The sequence below is a fragment of the Manis pentadactyla genome, chromosome 4 (assembly GCF_030020395.1).
Source record: "Manis pentadactyla isolate mManPen7 chromosome 4, mManPen7.hap1, whole genome shotgun sequence".
Classification (NCBI taxonomy): domain Eukaryota; kingdom Metazoa; phylum Chordata; class Mammalia; order Pholidota; family Manidae; genus Manis; species Manis pentadactyla.
In genome coordinates this window covers 167,504,563-167,525,443 of record NC_080022.1, presented here as the reverse complement: position 1 = coordinate 167,525,443, position 20,881 = coordinate 167,504,563, and the positions used below count along the sequence as shown (strand labels likewise).

At 38.8% G+C, this 20,881-nt stretch overlaps 1 protein-coding gene across 2 annotated transcripts in view; it reads left to right on the top strand.

Moving 5' to 3' along the window:
• The first annotated feature begins 15,906 nt into the window (after nt 1-15,906).
• Nucleotides 15,907-20,881, top strand: part of NPEPPS (aminopeptidase puromycin sensitive) — a 103,032-nt gene continuing 98,057 nt past the window's right edge. For both annotated transcript variants that reach the window (XM_036930355.2, XM_036930353.2), the window contains exon 1: nt 15,907-16,311. In XM_036930355.2, the coding sequence (XP_036786250.1) occupies nt 16,057-16,311 (255 nt within the window). In that variant the 5' untranslated portion in view covers nt 15,907-16,056. The remainder of the gene's footprint in view (nt 16,312-20,881) is intronic.

Here is a 20,881-nt window from a genome sequence, read left to right as displayed (position 1 = left end):
TTATGGATGTTTTTTTTTCTTTGAGGTAGGAGGTAGGGAGAAAGGAAGAGAGGGGTTCATTCTCCAAGAATAATGAATAAGCAAGCCACATCCTCTACATCAACCAGACAGTTTCTTGACAGACCTGGATGAGAGACTCAGTCATTGAGAGACCTAGTTCCTGGTGTCAGACCTGGTCCAACTTACCATGAGCTTTGGAAATTTACAACCTATCTGTACATCCAGTTTCTCACTTGTGTTGTGGGAATAATAAATTCTTGTCTCTCAATTATATTGTGAAAAAGGAAAGAAAGGAATAATAGATAAACATTTACAGGCTTCAGGAAATTATATTCTATAGAGATGTCTTTTATTGTTTTCAGTAATTTCTCAGACTGTTTCAGAAAAGTAAAAGCACCCTGGCTGATTAGGTTTTTTTTTTTTAATGGATTCTGAGTTTTGCTAAGGGGCCTCTCTTGCATAACTTCCCCTTCTTAATTAGGACAGAAATTCTGGCCATTGACAGAACCCTAGAGGAGTGAAAATAGAATTCAACTGTTCTACAACTTCTGGTTCTCAATAGACTCCACTTAAGCATTTGGTTCTATCTTCAAAGCTGAGTCATTAAAACAAGGGCCAGTTTTAATGAAGACCATACTTAGGAAGAAATACGGATAACCGAAAGAGAAACAAAAAGTAAGGAAAAAAATCCATTGATGGGCTCCAAGTGGCCATAAAATCTGGTAACAGGTGAAAAATACATAATAAAAGATTTAAAGATATTACAACACATGCTATGTTCCATAACATTACATGATATATGGTCGATATAATGTCCCTCATTAGGAATGCTTGGTTCAATGTGATGTGCCAACCTACAGCAAATGCTGTGCAGAGTTTCTATCAGTTCCTGCAAATGAGTCTATGATACCTTCCTCATAGAATTTATCTTTGATTTTCATTTTCACCGAATAAACCTGCACACCACAGAAGACATAATCCAGTTCAGTCAGTAAAAAGTAAGCTATTATCTGTTGTAGGTTTTACAACTATCTTGTAGCTTCTACAGAGATGAATATAGAGAATGGATGCAAAGAGAACAGTAAAGAATCTAGAGAAAGATAAAGGGTAAAAGTAGAAACACACAGACTGTGACCATAGAAACAAAATCGGGGGAGGAAAAATATCCAAATCCAGGGAACAGAGAGGGAGAAAAGGAGGGAGTGATCCTCTGGAAAATAATGCATGTCACCTCACACCAGTTAGGATGGTCATTTTCCAAATGAGAAAAAACAAAAAATGCTGGCAAGGATGTGGAGAAAGAGAAACCTGCACTGTTGGTGGGAATGTAAATTGGTTCAACCACTGTGGAAAGCAATTTGGAGGTTCCCCAAAAAACTAAAAATAGAAATACCATTTGACCCAGTAATTCTACTCCTAGGAATTTACCCACAGAAAACAAGATCCTTGATTAAAAAAGATATATGCACCCTTATGTTTACTGCTGCAGTATTTACAATAGCCAAGACATGGAAGCAACCTAAATGTCCATCAGTAGATGAATGGATAAGGAAGATGTGGTACATATACACAATGGAATATTATTCAGCCATAAAAGAAAAGAAATTCTGCCATTTGCAACAATATGGATGAAGCTAGAAGGTAGTATGCTCAGTGAAATAAGTCAGGTGAAGAAAGACAAATACTAAATGATATCACCCATTTGGGGAGTATAAGAACAAAGCAAAACAGAAAGATCAAAAAAAGCAGTATACTCATAGACACTGAGAAGGGACTAGTGGTTACCAAAGAGGAAGAGCTGGGGAGGGTGGGTGGGGAGGGAGAAGGGGACTAAGAGGCACTATAATTTGCAACCACAACAAAGATTGGTCACTGGGATGGTAGTACAGCACAGAGAGTACAACTAATGACTCTATATAACATCTTACTGCTTTGATAGACAGTGACTGCAATGGAGGGGATGAAGTTTTGATAATGGGTGAATGCTGAACGACTGCTTTGTGTATAAGAAACCATCATAAGATTATATATCAAATGATGCTTTAATAAAGAAAAAAAAAGAAAATAATGCATATATCGAGGGAAAAGCACAGTAAGGACAGAAAAGCAAATGAGAAAGCAAAAAGGATTCTCAAGAAGAATTTCCTAAACTTCATAAACTGTTATGTGTAGCTCTTACTAGCCAAAGCTGATGGTTGGAGCATAGTACATTTTCCCACAGAGAATTAGTAGGAAAATATAATTTAAGAGCTAGAAAGAACTTTAAAGATTATCTAGTCCAGTGCCCAATTTCCAGATGAAGAAACTAAGGCATTAAGAAGTTCTAGAAACAAACAAACGATTTGGGTGGCACTGTTGGAAAGCCAGGAGATTCTGATAACCATCAAGAGCAAATAATGAGTGATGAAAACTCATCTGCTCTTGAGTGGGCCAAGGTATGCATCATCTGTTAGGGAAGAGCTAAATGGGAACTCAAGCTCTAGTCTTGTCATGTTCCAGTAATTCTTTGGGTAAATTACATCAGTCCTGGAGTTTGCAGAAAAGGATCATGGGAAGACCGAGTGCTGTGGAGGAAAGAGCATCTGTCCTGAGTCAGGCTGACCTGGGTTTTTACACTGGCTCTGCCAACTACCAGCCACTGAGATCCCAAGCCAGTCATAATCCAGGCATTTCTCAGTTGTCCAAAATGGGAATTATAACATCTGTTTCATATGGTCTTGGGGGAATAAGTAAAAGAATACATAGTACACAGTGCACCCTAGTATAAGCAATTCACCAAAGCAATAAAAGCGGCCAGTCAGAAAAAAATTCTTCCTAACCAGGAATCAAAAGAAATGTGAAATAAAGATCAGTGAGATACCACTTTTACCTACCAAACTGACAAAGAGTAAATGAAAACTAAGCTAATAACACTGCAGGATGTGAAAGCAGATGTTCTCATGTATTACTGAAGGAGTCTAAATTGGTACATATCTGGAAGTTGGTTTGACAAAGTGCATTAAGGGCCTTAAGTTTGCACATTTTGATCCAGGATTTTACTTTTAGATATTTAGCTTAAGGAAACAATCAGAGGTATGGGGGAAAAGATATATCTATCTATAAGTTCATTTGCATAAGTTCTTTATATGATAGGAACAAATATAGTAAGTACTAGTTTTCATAACCTTCCTCTCTCCCACAAGGCAAGAAGGATGTTTTGCCTCTAGATCAGTAAAATGAGGGGCTTAGGTCCCACAGAAAATGAGATAGAGTTTTAATTTAATTTGCATTGAAAGAGGCAGATATTTACAAGAAAGGTGAGAATAATTTTATCAGAACACTTGGGATGGGAAGAGAAAGATGATGGGAAAAGGAAGGGAAGAAGCTGGAGAGAGGGGCTAGTTGGGAAAGAAGCTTCAAACAATCATCTTATGTGTGAGGTATTAAGGGAAAGTGGGAGAAGAGAGGATTTTGAGAAGTTTTGCTATGTCCTGTTAATCTAATCTTCCTTTGGTTTCATCTTGAGAAAGTAAAGATTTATTTTACTTTTCTTTTTTTCTCATGTTCCCTCTTTCTTCTCTTCTTCCTTCTCACCCTCTTACTCTTTCTCTTTGACAGTTTTTTTTCTTTTTATATGTTGGAATGATGTTTCTTTAAAATCTTTGCTTGGGCTATCTATCAGCTAGGCTTTATATGGATTCTATTTAAAACAGCAAAAATTATTAGAAATACTCTAAATACTCTAAATACCCAAGAATAGGAAATGAGTTGATAAGTTAACTAATTTGTAAGTTAATGAATTAAATAAGTTAACATATATCTATAGTCATTAAATTGTACAGAGGAATATTTAATAAAGTGAACACTTGAATAATAATTAAGAAAAATGTATTATGATCCCAACATAGTAAGTACGTGTGTATATGAGTGTGTGTGCCACGTATATGTGCACAGGAAAAAAACAAGGAAGGCAGTATACCAAATGTTAACAGTGGTATTTCTGGAATTATTGATTTCTTTTCTTAGTACTCATCTAAATTTTCTGAATTCCCTACGTTGATCAAGCAATACTTTTATAACCAGAAACCCCCTCACAATAAACTTTATTTTTTAACTTTATGTTTTGAAGTAATCAGCACAAGAATCACACAACTTCTAGAAAAATATTGAAGAATATCTTAGCAACCTTGAATGAGGCAAAGATTTCTTGGCAGGACACAAAAAGCACTAACTATAAAAGCAAAAATTGAAAAATTGGACTTCATCAAAATTTTCTACTCATCAAATGATACCACTAAGAAAAGAAGTAGACAAATGACAGCCTGGGGAAAAATATTCATAGTGTATATACTTGACCAAGGATTCATATCCAGATAATATAAGGAATACCTATAAATCAACACAAAAAAAGATGAACTACAGAATGAAAAAAATGGGTGTCTGGCTTGAACAGACACCTCACAAAAAAAGAGACACAAATGGCCAATAAGCTGTGAAAAGGTGCTTGTAGTAAGTGCTACGTACCACCCAGAGTCTACTTTTGGAAAAAAAGACTTATTCCTCAGCTACTGAAAAGGCTGCCAGGAGACAGCCTTCAGCTGTCAGTCCACTTCAGTGATTGCCTCATCTGGCGAGCCCTGACTTCCGTAAGGTCACTCCCTCTTCTCACAGTGGCCTGCATCTAATAGCTAATCAACAATTTGGCCTTTTGCCCAAATTCAGAACATTTTTGAAGGATCATCCCAGTTTCAGAGCTCTCCCTAGGGTTGGCTGAGGCCTCTGAGACCACATCACATATCAGCTTCTTCCTCTGCCCAGTCATGCCTTTGTCTCCTCTTTCAGAGGTGTTGCACTCAAATGCACTCCCAAAAAAACCTCCCACTGACTAATTTCCCTTTTATAGTCTGCTTCCAAGAGAACCCAACTTGTAACAATGCTCAACATCAGTAATCATCAGGAAAATGCAAATTAAAACCATAAGGAGATGCCATTTTGCATATACCAGAAGAGATTTTTTTAAAAGACTGGAATCACCAAATGTTGGTTGAAAATGTGAAAAAAACTAGAACTCTCATATCTTGCTGGTTGGAATTTACATGGTGCCACCATGTTGGAGAATTGTTTGGCCATTTCTTAGAAGTTTAAATATACATTTACTATGATACAGGAATTCCTTTCTTAAGTATGTACACATGACATATATCTATAAAATTGTACAAGAATGCTTATAGGTAGTCTTAGTTATAACAGCCTTAAACTGGAAATAACCCAGTATCTATCAATAAGGGAATGGATAAATAAATTGCAGCATAGTTCTACAAGACTACTCAGCAACATGAAGGAATGAACTACTTATATTCACATGTGTAGATCAAAAACATTATGTTATATAAAAGAAACCACACACACACACACACACACACACACACACACACACACCAAACACATATTGAATTATTCCATTGATACGAAATACAAGATCAGGCAAAACAAATTTATGGTGATAGAAATCAGAAAGTTAGTTGCTTGGGTGAAGGGACAGGGGTGGGGATTGACAGAAAAGAGCCATGAGGAAACTTTCTGGGATGATGAAAAGATTCTGTATCTTGTTTTGGGTGGTAGTTACACAGTGGTTACAATTGTCAATAGGCATTGACCTGAACATTTAAGATTTGTCTGTTTCATTCTGTGTAAATTAGACTTCAATCCAAGTTTATACACATGAGTAGCATACACTAGGCATTCAATATATGATTAATAAGCAAGTGAAGAGATGACTTTTCTAAAGAACCAAATTAATAATTATGGAAAAGATTTCCCTCTTCTGAGTTATGGTAAAATGTGAGATTCTCTTGGGATAGTCCTTCATTAAAATCCTGTGAATATTTATTCTTCACAGTGGTTTTATTCTTCCCCTATTAAAATGATCAAGCTTTGATATCTTCAGAAGTGACAGAATCAGGTCTATTATGTCTGTCTGCATCATTTGCAGGTGAGTGGAAATGCTTAAAGTATATTAACATAGTAACAGTGGTGAGAGAAAGAAATCAAAACCATCACTGGTTTCTCAGTGTGGCAGATCAGCATTTAGCTACGACTCTACAAAACCTTGCCAACATCACTCTCAAAGCAATTTCTCTTATGAAATATGGTACAATAACCACCCTGTTTTGAATACGGGTATTTAATCTCAGAAAAAGTATTTAAAGTATTTGAAATATTTGGAGAGACAAGTTTATGGAGCCAGTTGATATTAACTTATGCTGTTTCCCACTCTGATTAATACCCTGGAGCCTATGAAAATTAGAAAAATCAGAATCCTTTCAGGGGTTTCATAGCCTAAAATCTAAACATAGACTCTGTTGATGTGTATCAACTGCCCATTGACTTTCAAGAAGATTTTTGCAAACACAAAAGCTATTTTTAAATTCCCTTTTATAAAATCAAACAGTTCAAAGGCCACTGGCTGCTTTCTTCAAAATCTGAAGGTGAAGTTGCCAGATTTAGCAAATAAAAATATGGGATGTTCAGTTAAATTTGAATTTCAGATAAACAATAAATAGTTTTTGGTGTAAGTATTCCCCTCAAATACTGCACATTTTAAGTATAAGCATGTCCCATGAAATATTTGAGACATATTTACACTAGGAAACAATTTCTTGTTTATCTGAAATTCAAATTTAATGAGATGTCCTATACTTTACCTGGCAACCCTTGTACTGGGGAGAGTTACTTGGCATATACTCTGCAGAACAAGAGGCCCCACCTGCCTGTGGAGAATTCCTTTAAGGTTACTACATGGAATTACTAGGTAGGCAATGATCATGGTAAAGGAAGAAAAATTGAACTTTTCTTCTGCTCCATGGATTTCTACTTTCTTTTTCATACTGAAAAACACTATGGAAAGCATTTAAATGTACTTCCAATTATTTAGAGTGGTAATGGATTAGTTGTACTAAATAAAGAGTGTACTTCAACTGGACGTCTCGGGTTTGTTTGTGTATGGGCTAAGAGCCTAGGATTAACCATATGGATTTATGAACCTAGAGAACTTGTTTCTCGTTAGGTTTGCTGTTCCTAGTGAGGAACGAACAGACCTGATTCTGTAAAGCAGTTTGAGGACTTCAAACCTGCTGCATGAAGACATTTTTTTCTAATGAACTTATCCCACACCCCTTTCAGTAAAGGATCACCCCCACTGTTCTGCTTTATAGGACTTGTTATACTATATCGATATCCAAAGTGGAAACCTGCTTCTAATGGAGGCTAGAGTACTAGTACTTCAAAGGTGGGCTGAAAACAGCAACGTTGCTCTGTTTGTTTAAAGCACTTGTGGAGAGAGCCTTCTTTTCAGCATCAGCTTATGCTCCCACAGCACAGAATTCTATTATCTCATTTGAGCTGCCTAGTTATTCTAGCAATCAGATCTTTCTGTCTCCTTCCTGTTACCTGGCCTTGACACCCACTATCATGTGCGTGCTTTGCCTTGACTCCCAAGGAACACAATTCTTTTTCTCTAAACTCAAATACCTGAATATTGGAATTTCCAGGACAGTTACATGACTATAACAGTAGAGAAGATGTGAAATCAGGACTGTCCTGTACAATCTAGGACATGTGGTCTCCTTAATACTTAGGTACTTGTACTCTGACAGTTATCTGCCATAGTAAGGATATTTGGAAAAGAGGACTGAGTCAGAAATTCTCATCATGGTTTTAATCACTGCTTTGCAGTTAACCTTGGGCAATTGCTGTACCTATCTCCCATGTCAGTTTGTGATCCCTTTATTTGAAGCCCCCTATAACAACAATCATAATTTAAAAAAAGTAAAAGCAACTCATTTCCACCTTACATTGCCTATCCTTAATATTTAAGCTTAATCCTAGTGTTTGTAACACCACATATTGGGCTTCTCTGTCCCTTTACCGTAAGGGGGGGAAAGTTATGGAAAACAAAGGTCTTAAAGTTTTACGATTTTAATTCCTTATTCAGAAGTATGAAACATCATCTGCTTTCAGGACCATAGTTTGTAAACTTCAAGTCTGAACTCAACCCGGATAGAATTATATAGTGTTCTAATTTAGGGGAAAAATAAAAGTGGGCTTATAAAGAAAGTGATTTATCCCATCAGACAGTAAGAATGGTACTTTCTGTAAAATAGTGACTCCTTTTACTCCCTTCCACCTGTTCAATTCCTTTGATTCTGTTATCCTCCCCTCCACATATCAATATCCTCTTAAACTGAGATAAAACAGAAATGATTCATATTAGGAAACGTACATAAGACTAAACAAAGATGTCATATTTTGCCATCTCTTGGCACCGAGGCACCTCAAGATAGGGCCCAGCAAGAGTTCAGGGTTTCCTGATGCAGAGTTCCTAAAACTGTGGCCTCCACTTCGTAGTTAATGTATGTTTGGGGCATTAAAAATATAAATCTCTCTTGAATGTTTGAATTGTGCCTTGTTGCCTAAGAGTTTAGTCTTTTTTTTTTTTTTGGCCTGCCCTAATTCCTGACATCAGGACCCTAGGGTATTTGTGCTATGCCTCATTCTCAGTGAATGTGTATTTTATACAGTGTGATCGCACTTTGAACTAAAATAGACCATATCTAGAAATCTGCTGGTACAGCTTCCCAGGACTAAAGAATATGAGCAGTTTGAATTGCTTATTGTCTCTTTGGATTCTTCTTGAATTCAACTCACAATACAGAGATGCTACCATCTAGATTTTATTAAAAAAAAAAAAGTACCAGATCGACAGGCTAGCCTTCATACTGAGACTATTTTCCTAGAAACTGCAGAATATCTGGAAATGAAAGGGGCCTACATGCTTGCTTACCTTACAGTCTTTCTGGCCTGGCATTATTTGTTTACTGGGGACAAGATGACTATCAGTTCAGTCCTGTGCATATGGAGACCACAAGCCGATTTCTAGCTCCCCCTGCACTTTTTATGTGTTCATTACTCTTGACTCTAATACAAATTCTGTACAGAGGCTGGAAGCAGATTTTCATCCTCAGTTATTTAAAATCATGGCTAAAACTCCAAGGCAAATTGCTCTCATAAAAGGATTACACCCCTGATTCCACCAGGTTGGTGGGGCTTAATGTCTTGGGTATCTTTTCTTCAACCCACCCCTAACCTAGTGCTGGACAGAGGTTGAGATTATTCTCTGTGCTAGGCAAGGGATCAGGTATTGATATTCTGATCTAAAATCTGATCTAAATTCTTGTTAGGGATTTAAAAAACAAACAGAGATAGAGTCAAGGGTGGAGAAACTGAGGCTATCTGTTACCAAGCTTCTGAGACTTCTAATCCTCTTGGCTACTTGACTTGGTCAGGTTCAACCCGAGCCCTCACTTATTTTTCTGGTTGTCAGGTCAAGGCATCATTGCTAAGTCAATTCCAGCATGCCAGCTCCAGAATACTGTAACCTTTAGAGACTTGGGATTCCACAAGAAATGTAGCGGCGTTCCAGAGACCCATGCTTCAGATACAGACATTTGCAGTTTTTTTATTAAGGTATTATTGTACAATCTTATGCTCAGGTTTCACATGAGCAATGTTGTGTTTACTACATTTACCCATATTATCAAGTCCCCCACACACCTCCCAATACAGTCACTGTCCATCAGCATAGTAAGATGCTATGGAGTCACTACTTGTCTTCTCTGTGCTACATGGCCTTTCCTGTGCTCCCCCCCTATATTATCTGTGCTAATCATAATACTCCTTAATTCTCTTATTCCTCCCTTCCCACCCACCCTCCCCAACCCCTTTTCCTTTGGTAACCGCTAGTCCATTACTGGGTTCTATGAATCTGCTGCTGTTTTGTTCGATCGGTTTTGCTTTGTTGTTATACTCCACAGATGAGTGAAATCATTTGATCCTTGTCTTTCTCTGCCTGGCTTATTTCACTGAGCATAATACCCTCTAGCTCCACCCATGTTACTGCAAATGGTAGGATTTGTTTTCTTCTTATAGCTGAATAATACTCTATTGTGTATATGTACCACATCTTCTTTATCCATTCATCTACTGATGGACATTTAGATTGCTTCCATATCTTAGCTATTGTAAATAGTGCTGTGATAAACATAGGGGTGCATAAGGACATATGCATTCTTGCCTGCACAGAGGTACTGGCTTTATTCCCTAACTCATATTAGAGAGTGGCTAACCCTTCCTAAGGGGACGCAGCTAAAAGGACTCATCCCAGTTTGAAGATCAACAAAGTGCTTGGGTTTAGTCATGTAGTTGCCAGTCACTTGGGAGTGGTAAATAATCCTGCAGGAGAGTAGTGGTTTGTGAAGAAAGGAAGCAGAAATACTGGGGAAAAAAAAAAAGATGGGGCTAGAAAGGAAATAAGCAGGTGGAAATGTATGACTTTTTCAATTTCCTGATGGAAAGATACCAAGAGAAAGAAAACTCTTTCCAACCATTCTCTGGCTGGATTTGGATTTATTTAATGTCATATTGCCTCCCTTAAATAAATTACATGTATTATATAATTACATATTATATGCATGCATATAATACGTATATATATATATCACCTGTTATATATAGTTATTATCCACCAGTATTGTGTACATTTTAAAGCATATGGAATTAATCTACTTGCCTTTCATGAGGAATACAGGTGAGTAGGCAACATTCTATCTACTTCCCACATTTCCAATGGTCATTCCAACAGCCATCTTAAGTTATAGAAAAGAGTCAAGTCTGGGATCTCATAGTATCAGCTTCCTATGGCTTGCTTGCCAACTTTTGTGTCCCCAGATGGTGGAACCCCTTCACCATCTTCTGCAGGTAAGACTCTTACTAGTGAAATTAAAGTTATAATTCCCACAACACTGAAGGCCACATTTTCTAAGTCAGGGAGGCTAAATATAGGCCCCCTATGAAGACTGTTCTGATATTAAAAACATGACAGACATTTTTTCAGAAATTCCTAAACCACAGGTAAAATACTATTCTTTGAGAAAAGCATATATTAGGCACTTACCTGCTTTATAAATGGTGAAGCTGAAACAGGGAAAGTATAAGACTTGCTCTAGGTCATAAATGAAGTCAGTCATCAGATTGGGACTATGTCCTCAGACTCTCAGACTAGTGCTTGAAAACTAAAGATGAAAGTGCCTAATATTAGAATGATCTTGATTAGCTTTAACTTTTTATTGACATATGCAACTTGCATAGGTTTTTCATTTGTGGATTTTTAAGGGCTTTGTTAACCAAAGAAGCCTAGAAATCTGCAAGAAGTTGAGCTAATGACCTTGAGACATTCCTGGCTTCCCTGCTCCTCCTGAAGCACCATGGACAGAATAGGAATTTCCAAGAGCCCTTGTGTTCTTCATTTCAGTTATTCCAGAGAAGCCTGCCTAGAGCATATGTTAGATTGTTAGTCAGTCTCCCTTATGGGAACTATATGCTACCTTCTATTCCCCTATCCCAAATTGTAGGTAGCAGGTCTGGGTTCACTCTTGACTTGCTGCAGAGCCATGGGACTAAGGATGGGGTCAAGCAAGTTTCTCCCCTTTTTTCCTCAGCAGGGTCACAATTACTGTTGTCATGAAGTTATGGCTCTGGTAATTGGTATTTAATTTTTTTAGAGCACTTCTATGATTTTATAAAAGAAGGTGACCTCTAAGGTTCACATAGATTCTCTGTGGGATACACATGTACATAAAGGAAAGATTATAGACTGGGTAAAATATTCTCTGGTCAGTGGTTAGTTGAGTCAATACCAGTTGGGATGGACTTTATGTAGGGATTAGTCCTGACAATTATAAGAGAATAAGTAGTACATCTTGAAAATATATTCATATACAACAAACAGAAAATACAATTACAGAATAACAGAACAAATACAAATATATCAGCAAAAGTCAGTACGTGGGAGCTGATGGGAATAGGGTTAGAGTTGGGTGGAGTTAAGTTAATGATGACTTTCTGGAAGAGGCGAGTTTTGAAGGAAGGGAGGGGCATACATTTGGTGAAAAGGATGAGAAGGTCCTTACAGCAATAATGCATGAGCAATGGTAGAGTAGACAGAATGAGCAAACCTAAGAGCCAAATGGTAAACAGCCTAGCTTGCTAAAACTGGAAAATCTATGTCAAAGGGTAAGAAGACAAGTCTTGGAGAGCCTTAAATGGTAATAAACCAAATTTGCTTTAACAGACAAGAGGGAGCCTTAAGGGTTCTTGCATGGGCATAGAAATTCCTTAACCACAGGTAAAATAATACTATTCTTTGAGAAAAGCATGCGTTATGCACTTATCTGCTTTACAAATGGGGAAGTTGAAGCAGGGAAAGTATAAGACTTGCTCTAGGTCAGAGATGAAGTCAGTGATCAGACTGGGACTATGTCCTCAGACTCTCAGATTAGCGCTTGAAAACTAAACACAAAGTGCCTGATTGTAGAATGACCTTGATTAGCTTTTTCTTTCTTACTTTTTTGATTGAAGTATACAACTTGCATAGGTTTTGAAAATAACTTTAAGGAGCTGAGATACCGATGGATTATTAGAACAAAACAAAATTGGAGAGTTAGAAAAAGAAGGAAGTTGCTGAAAAATTTCCAGGAGAGAAAAAAGCTGGTTCCTGACATTTATTAGCTGTATGACCATGGGCAAATTACTAAATCTTTGTATGCCCGTTTCCTGATCTATAAGATGGGAATAATGGTGTCCACCTAACAGAGTTGTTGAAAGAATTAAATGAATCAATGTACGTAAAGTTTTTAGTAAGCATTCAATATGTTATTATTCAATCACTAATTAGATTACTAATGTATTATTAAGAGTCTGGTCATAGAAATACATCCATGTAACTAAAGGCCCATCTCATATCTTAGTTTGAATGATTGCACTTTTCCAGTTTGTCCTACTTGGCATGAAGAAGAATTCAGAGGGTAAGAAGGCAGGCCCAGTGTCTTAAGACTGTGCTGCCCAATAAAATAGCAACTAGTCAATAAAAAAAAAAAAGCAACTAGTCACATGGGTCTGTTGAGCACCTGAAATGTGGCTAGTCAGAACTGAGATGTGCTGTAAATGTACAATACACACTGAATTTCAGACCCTTAGTATGAAACAAAATCATTAATATTTTTTAAATTGATTGCATGTTGATATAATATTTTTGATATATTGGGTTGATAAGATGTATCAATTTCATCTGTTTCCTGTTTCCTTTTTTTTTTTTTTTTTTTTTTATTGAAGGGTAGTTGACACACAGTATTACATTACATTAGTTTCAGGTGTACAACACAGTGATTCAACATTTATATACATGATAATTCTAGGTACCAGCTATCACCATACCAAGTTGTTACAATATTTTGACTATATTCCTTATGCTATACATTACATCCCGGTTACTTATTTATTTTACAATTGGAAGTCTGTTTATATATATATATATATATATATATATTTTGTGTGTGTGTGTGAGGGCATCTCTCATATTTATTGATCAAATAGTTGTTAACAACAATAAATTTCTGTATAGGGGGGTCAATACTCAATGCACAATCATTAAGCCACCCCAAGCCTAATTTTCGTCAGTCTCCAATCTTCTGATGCATAACGAACAAGTTCTTACATGGAGTACAAATTCTTACATAGTGAATAAGTTACATGGTGAACAGTGCAAGGGCAGTCATCACAGAAGCTTTCGGTTTTGTTCATGCATTATGAACTATAAACAGTTCAAATATGAATATTCATTTGATTTTTAAACTTGATTTATATGTGGATACCACATTTCTCTATTATTATTATTTTTAATGAAATGCTGAAGCGGTAGGTAGATACGAGATAAAGGTAGAAAACAGAGTTTAGTGTTGTAAGAGAGCAAATGTAGATGATCAGGTGTGTGCCTGTAGACTATGTGTTAATCCGAGCTAGACGAGGGCAATAAACATCCATGTATGCAGAAGATTTCTCTCAGAACATGAGGGGGAGGTTCTAAGCCTCACCTCTGCTGCTCCCCATTTTCTCACCAGATGGCCCCCTGCGACTGTGCCTGTCTTAGGTTGTTCCTCCCTTGAGGAATCTTACCCGTCTCTGGCTAACCAGTCATCTTCCGGGGCCATACAGGGAAATGTTAAGTTGGTAAGTGAGAGAGAAGCCTTATTGTTTGAAAAGGTTAGCTTTTTACTTCTTTGCATATTTATGCCCTGTGGCTTCTATGCCCAGCATTTGTCTTGAGGTGTCTTTACCACTTGGAAGAATTATGATACTCGGTAAATTCGACATGTGGCACGAGTTCTATTTAAAGGTTGTGATTAGGTAGGAAGAAGAAAAGCTATAGAAGTAGCAGGCGGAAGAAAACCTGGGAAGATTGATTATTTCTTTGACATATCTTCTTGTAGAGTAACTTCAGCATGGATAGGTTTTAAACTACTAATTAAATTGTGCACACACATTAACATAATAGGAATATAGTTACATAACCAAAGCATACCTGTAATTACCAGCCATCTCCAGTGAAACCAAGAAACCCAGTTAGGCACCTTAGGCATTTGTGAAAACTTATCTATGATTTGGTGGATATTGTCCAACTGAACTTTGAACAGTCTGAGAGAATTCAGATAAATTAGAACAACCCATTTGTGGGGACTGTTCACATCCCATATGTTCTTTTAACAGTAAATAGTCTGTGGTTGTAAGATTTTGGAGTGCTACAGTTTGCACTTCTCCTAATTCTTGGTTGAGTTCCAACAGTATAGATCCAGTCCAATTTGTTGTTTTACTGTATGCACAGGCCGGCTTAGATATCTCCTTCATCATTCCCATGGCAAGTCCAGGAGCTGGTGGGATGAGTGCATCTACAGCTGTAGCAGTGCGTGGATCTTTGTTGGGGTTTTTTTTTTTTTTTTTTTTTTTTTGCTGATCATCTTCTGTCATGAGTCTTCCTGAGAGTGCTGATGTTGGAAGTCCTTTTTTTTTAAAAATGTGGCTACTAGAAAATTTATGTAGTTGGCCTCCATTATATTTTTATTGGACAGTGCTGGTCCAGTAGAACATTCAGCATTGAGTTTTGGAAATTAAGAGGATCTACATGAGAAGGTTCTATAAAGGAATATGGAAATTATAGATAAGTCCCCTTACCCATGACACTTTAAAATACATTTATTTAAATATATGCATTACATATGTATAATTAATATATATTAATAAAAATTATGTATATATCAATTTGCAGAATATCTACGGAACTGAGGGAACCACAGCTAGTTTACCTTCAAAGAGGTGACAATCGGTAAAGATTTCTTTTACAAAAGCAGAAACAAAGACGAAAAAGGGAAAACAGTTTGAACATTAACTCATGAAAACAAAAATCTTCCTAACTTTTGAACTCATTCCCTCAAAGGTGCAAATTTTATTGGTTTAAATAACGTGGATTACTAAATATTTTACAAAATTTTTCCTATCATCCCTTGAAATCGGTACTTAAAATAACAGGGATAATTACTGCCAAAGAGCCTTTGGTCAGGGCTTTTCACTGACTTGGAGGTAAAAATCCAGTTTCGTGTTTTGCTCTGAATTGGTATTTTAACATTTTACCTTGACTGTACCGACGGACTTGCACAGGCTTCAGTTTTTAAACACAACTCGGGGGAGGCGGGGACCCTGACGCCTTTCCCTCCTCTTCAAGAACCCTGCCGGACTCCTTCCGGCTGGCTGGCAGCCGACTCGCCCCAGCGGCGCAGACAGGTGCAACGCGAGGAGCCGCCTCCCGCCGCCAGCTCGCTTCCGCTACCCCGCACCCTCCCGCCCCGCCGGCCGCGCCCTCGCCGCCCCGCCCCCTGTCCCGGCGCGCGCGCGCCCGGCGGCGGAGCCGCGCTCGGCTGGCAGGGCCGCGCACGCAGCCACCGCCTCCCTCCGTCCTCCCTGCCGGCCCTCCTCCCCTCCCTCCCCTCCGCCCCCTTCCCCGTAGGCAGCCAGCCCGCCAGCGCGCCCGCCCGCACTGCCTCCCTCCCGGCCCCTGGCGCTCGGGCCGGGTCTCTCCCCCGCCCCCCAGGCTGCCCCGGTCGCTCTGCTCAGGCGGTCGCCCGCGCTCGGTGGATGTGGCTGGCAGCCGCCGCCCCCTCCCTCGCTCGCCGCCTGCTCTTCCTCGGCCCTCCGCCTCCTCCCCTCCTCCTTCTCAGCCGCTCCTCTCGCCGCCGCCGCCGCCTCCACAGCCTGGGCCTCGCCGCGATGCCGGAGAAGAGGCCCTTCGAGCGGCTGCCTGCCGATGTCTCCCCTATCAACTACAGCCTTTGCCTCAAGCCCGACTTGCTGGACTTCACCTTCGAGGGCAAGCTGGAGGCCGCCGCCCAGGTACGGCGACCCTCGGGCGCCGGGGGCGAGCTGCGGGGCAAGCAGTTAGGCCGCGCCCGAGGGCTGGGGGCGGGCAGGCCTGGGCCTGGGGCTGGGGAGGCCGGCCCAGGCACCGGCGCGCCCTTCGGGGCTCTGGGGTGCTCCGCGCTGGGGCCCGGGGAGCGCTGCGGGAGCCCCTCCGGGCCGGCACACCTGTGTGAGGCTTCCCCCCGGCCCCCGGCGCTTCCGGGCTTGGTGGTGTTCTGGGAGAGGCTGGAGGGTGTTGGGGGAGGCCAGAGGGGTCTTTGGAGTCCACGCTATGTCTCAACCTCCTGACTCTGTTCCTTTGGCTTGTTCTCCCTACGCTTCATGGAGGACACATTGAAAGGGGCGGTCATCTGGGACTCGACCGCCGCGCGTCTGAGAGCAGGGGAGATTCTAGAAGCGGGGAGAGGTTGAGAAGGAGAATGTTAATCCCAGGCAGCCTTGCTGAGTTCTCCCCGCCTGCTCCGGCCCAGGGGCTGGGTTTCCAAGATGATCCGCCCCCTCCCCTGTCCCTTCCCCTCAAGTGACAGTGCAGCAGTGACTTTGTTCTCTCCTAATCTAGAGAAGCCGAAGGAAGACCCCATCTCCGCTTTTCCTCTTGTCTTCCTAGCTTTGCAGCGTTTGAAGCAGGTGGATTTATTGCTACAGCACTGGTTGCTTAGCAGTACCCTAAGAAAGAAGCTATTTAGCATATCACTGGTGAAAATATTCCATTACTCTTCATTGCAGTTTTTGGTGAATCATGCTCCCGCCGCCCCTCACCCCCCGCATTATTTGAAGTATTGTTTGATTTTGGAGACCATTAGTATTGATGCCCAGCAAAGGTCCCAAACAATAGATATTGGTGATACTATGTTATATGACGTATTACGTAAAGTCTGTAATGAAAAATGGGATCTGTTTAGTAGTTATCTTCAAAAAGAATGATGGTTAATATATTTTGTTTCATTTCTTTTCCTACTGCAGTCACGGAGAAAAATCAGTAGGCCTTACCGAAAATCAGTCTTACCAAACAGAGTGTAGTGGTGAAATGAAAGAAATGTAGACTAGTGCTCGAAGGAATTGAAAGTTGGCAGTTGTCTTTGAAAGCCGAGTACTCAGATAGAAAATATGTCTAAAAGTGTAGAATTTAAAAGTATACTATCAGATTTGGGGTACTTGTGTGAAAGCACGAGGGCTCTAGGTCTGGCTGCATCAAAAGGCAAAACTTATCCCTGTGAAAGGTGATTTTAAAAATTTCCATTAAGAATATGAATCAGAATGAGTGCATCTTGGGTCTAAATTAGGTTTTGAGAGGGTTCTTTGGCAGACTGTTTAAGCCCAAGTGACCAGAGTTTGATATATATTGGCAGGGGGCAGATGGGAGGGATTGTAAACACAAGTGTGTCTTGTGACTTGGCAAACCTGCGGGAAGAAGGACCTACTGAAGAATGAGTTCATATTATGTGAACAGGCTAACATTTAAAAACTCATAGTTGGCATAATGGGTTCATAATTTGGAGAAGTGTACGTATTTAAGGAAAATATCAGAAAAAAAATTGTCCGTAAAAATTTTTAAGTGATTATTTTAGTAGGAAGTGACAAGTTTTATTTAACTGGTAGGATAGAACGAGCAGTGCATGCTTCTCCTAACCCCTGTCCTACTTGCTTTAACAAAAAGATGAGAACTATGTGAAAGACTGGTTTGGGCCATTGCGAGAGCACGTGGTAAGGTACTAGATTTAAGCAGAGAATTGTTAATTTGATACAAGGAAATAAGTGAATCTTTTTTAGTAATCAAAGCATTTCTTTTCAGAAATTCTTCTCAGGCTGTGCAAATGAAAACATTTGGCAACACAAATGAAAGATGGCATGCTAGTGAATTCTAGCAGGTTTTATTAAAGGATGATTAGACTTTTCAATTGTACTATTGCCACCTGTAAAGGTAAAGAGGAGAGTTAACATTAGTGGGAAAAAATGTGAACATTAGTAGCAAAAAGCATATAATAATGTTTTTGAAGTCCATGGGTTGGAGCAATAAGTTTAAATGGAGGCATTAGGTGATATCTTATTGTAGAATTCTAAAAATGTGGACAGAATTAATCTCTAGAAACCCAGGTTTTGTAATTGGTCTTTGATCAGTTTCCTAGCAGTTGGAATCACATTACACAAAGTGTGAAAGTTGCTTGGTTGCTTTAGTTGCAAAATTTTATGATAAGTCCAGAGTATTTGTACAGGTTACATATTAGAAACTTAGTGGATTTTTAACTTGGCTTGGGGTGTGGACTCCTGTGGAAGGTAAAGAAATTAGTCAGTGTGCTGTGATTTTAAAAAACTAGTTGTCTTTTACATAAGTAAATATGGTCTAATTCAGCGGTTTTGAAAATGGGCCTTGAGAAATGGGACATGCCCTTTTCACTCCCTTTTTACATTAGAATACTTTAGAGCAATGGATTTTTTTTAGCTATTTCAAATTCTGACACTTTTGCTTTGTGGATAATTCATTTTAAAATAGATTACAAGTTTATGTGAGTGGCTGCAGTTCCTGGTTTATACAGTAATTGGGCTTTCTTTTATGGAAATACTTTACCTGTGCCAGAAAAATTAACTTCATTCTTCAAGGCCAGAAGTCAGGATATACTAGACAATGACCTCCGCCCACAAAATATTCATGTTGGTGATGACTAAATTGGCACCTAGAGGATAGTTACAGATATAGTTGTTTGGCAGGCTAAAACTTGGCACCTAAGTGGGTGTTACTGTCAACCCTGTGTTGTGAAATTATCTGCCCAAATTTTGCACATTGTTTTTGTAGTCATTTTGGTAGTTTTTTTATTACGTAAAGAAAATGATAAAATTAATAATTTGTCCAGCATTGGGCTAAGTCATTAGATGGTCTTCAGAAATTAAATTTGAAATGTGGTGGTAAGGAATTGAATTTCTTCAGATTTTTGTTCTGTTTCTTGAAATGTTATTTACAAGGGAACACCTAAATACAACAGACTTTTACATGTTAAGCTTTATCTAACATCATCTGATAGTAAATTCTGCAGTGGCTATTCCAGATAAATGATGCCCTTTGAGCCACTTAGACTTTAACAAATATTTACCGATTTGTATAAAACACCTCAAAGTATTATCTTTTTAAACTCTGTAATTCCTCATAATCCTAGGTTTGTTTCTTTTCTTCTTTTTAAAAAATACTCGACATCATTCTGCAAGTGTCATTGATACTTACACACATAGATTACCCAAAACTGTGTACTCTATTAATTAGTTTCATATCTGTTCTTTAAAGTTTTTTTTCCTTATCCAGGTTATTCTTGCTGTTTGTTGTGCCTTGTTGCTGCCTGTTGTGCAATTTCTCCTGTCTTGTTTCACTGAACTTGATCTGAAAAGGTCTAAGTAACCAGATAAACTAACTTGTTAGCGCTTAAAAAGAAATTTCTAAGTGAGAGTTTGATGGGTTCTTTTCTGAGCAGCGGGTATGAGGTTTATTGTATGGACTTTGTATCATCTATTCTCTGGCTTTTCATACATGCTGTCTTTAAACTTCCTGGTTCCAGATAATTGATATGGTCCAATACAACCTGGATAAATGTGGTCTTGAGTAGTAAATTATCTATGAAATGTCTTTGAACTTTGCTACATAAATGAGCCTGTTGTTATTGTAAAGTAAATCTTTACGTACTGATCTGTATGTGATTCAGTAGCTGTTTTGTTGTTAACCTGAGATCGGTTCTGTAGGTCTTGAGTATTCCATTTTGAACACCATAGTATGTAGTTTTCAGTTCATTTTGCCACTCGTAATCACTTAAAATTTTTATTTTAACTTATGAAATATTTTAGAAATACAGAAAGTAACCCACCACCCAAAGTTAGCAGTTAGTTATTAACATTTTTCCCCATTTGCTTCAGACTGTGTATGATGTTTTGGGGAAATAAAATGTCACAGATGCGTCTTAAACCCATTTCCGCCTCTTCCCACCCCCAATCCCAGAGGTAACTTCTCTCTTTAGATAGGTGAGTGTTATTCCTATGTATAGTTTTAAAGTTTTATTGCATATGGAGGTACCTATAAACAATTGGTAGCAATGTTCTGTAGGTTAAATTTATGTTAATACTAATTACTATGGTTTACTTTCTGCAACGTGCTCTTGTCAATGTCTCTTGTTAGAAAACTTGGCTTATTTTGTGTTTACTAATTATTTGCTCCTTATTGTCTTTAGAAGTTAGCCCTATTCCACAAAGAAAATGATTATTACAGAATTGTAATGATCTAATCATTTGCTAGGCAGAGTGGCTCAGACTTCAGACTGGTATTTGGAATTGTCACACTGGAGATTTCCTTTTACAAAATTCTCAGGACTTTGGAAATCAGAAGAAAAAAACAAAAACCTCTGCGTCTTACTATAGTATATGTAAAGTGTATTCCTGAGTGATCGTATTAGAGAGTCATTCAGGGAAAAAAATTGCCGCAATTGCTGCCTTCTAATTTATAGGAAATTTCCATTGTAAAATTGTTACCAGTTGTCAAGCTGTTCCTCAGTAGAGCCATTACTTAATG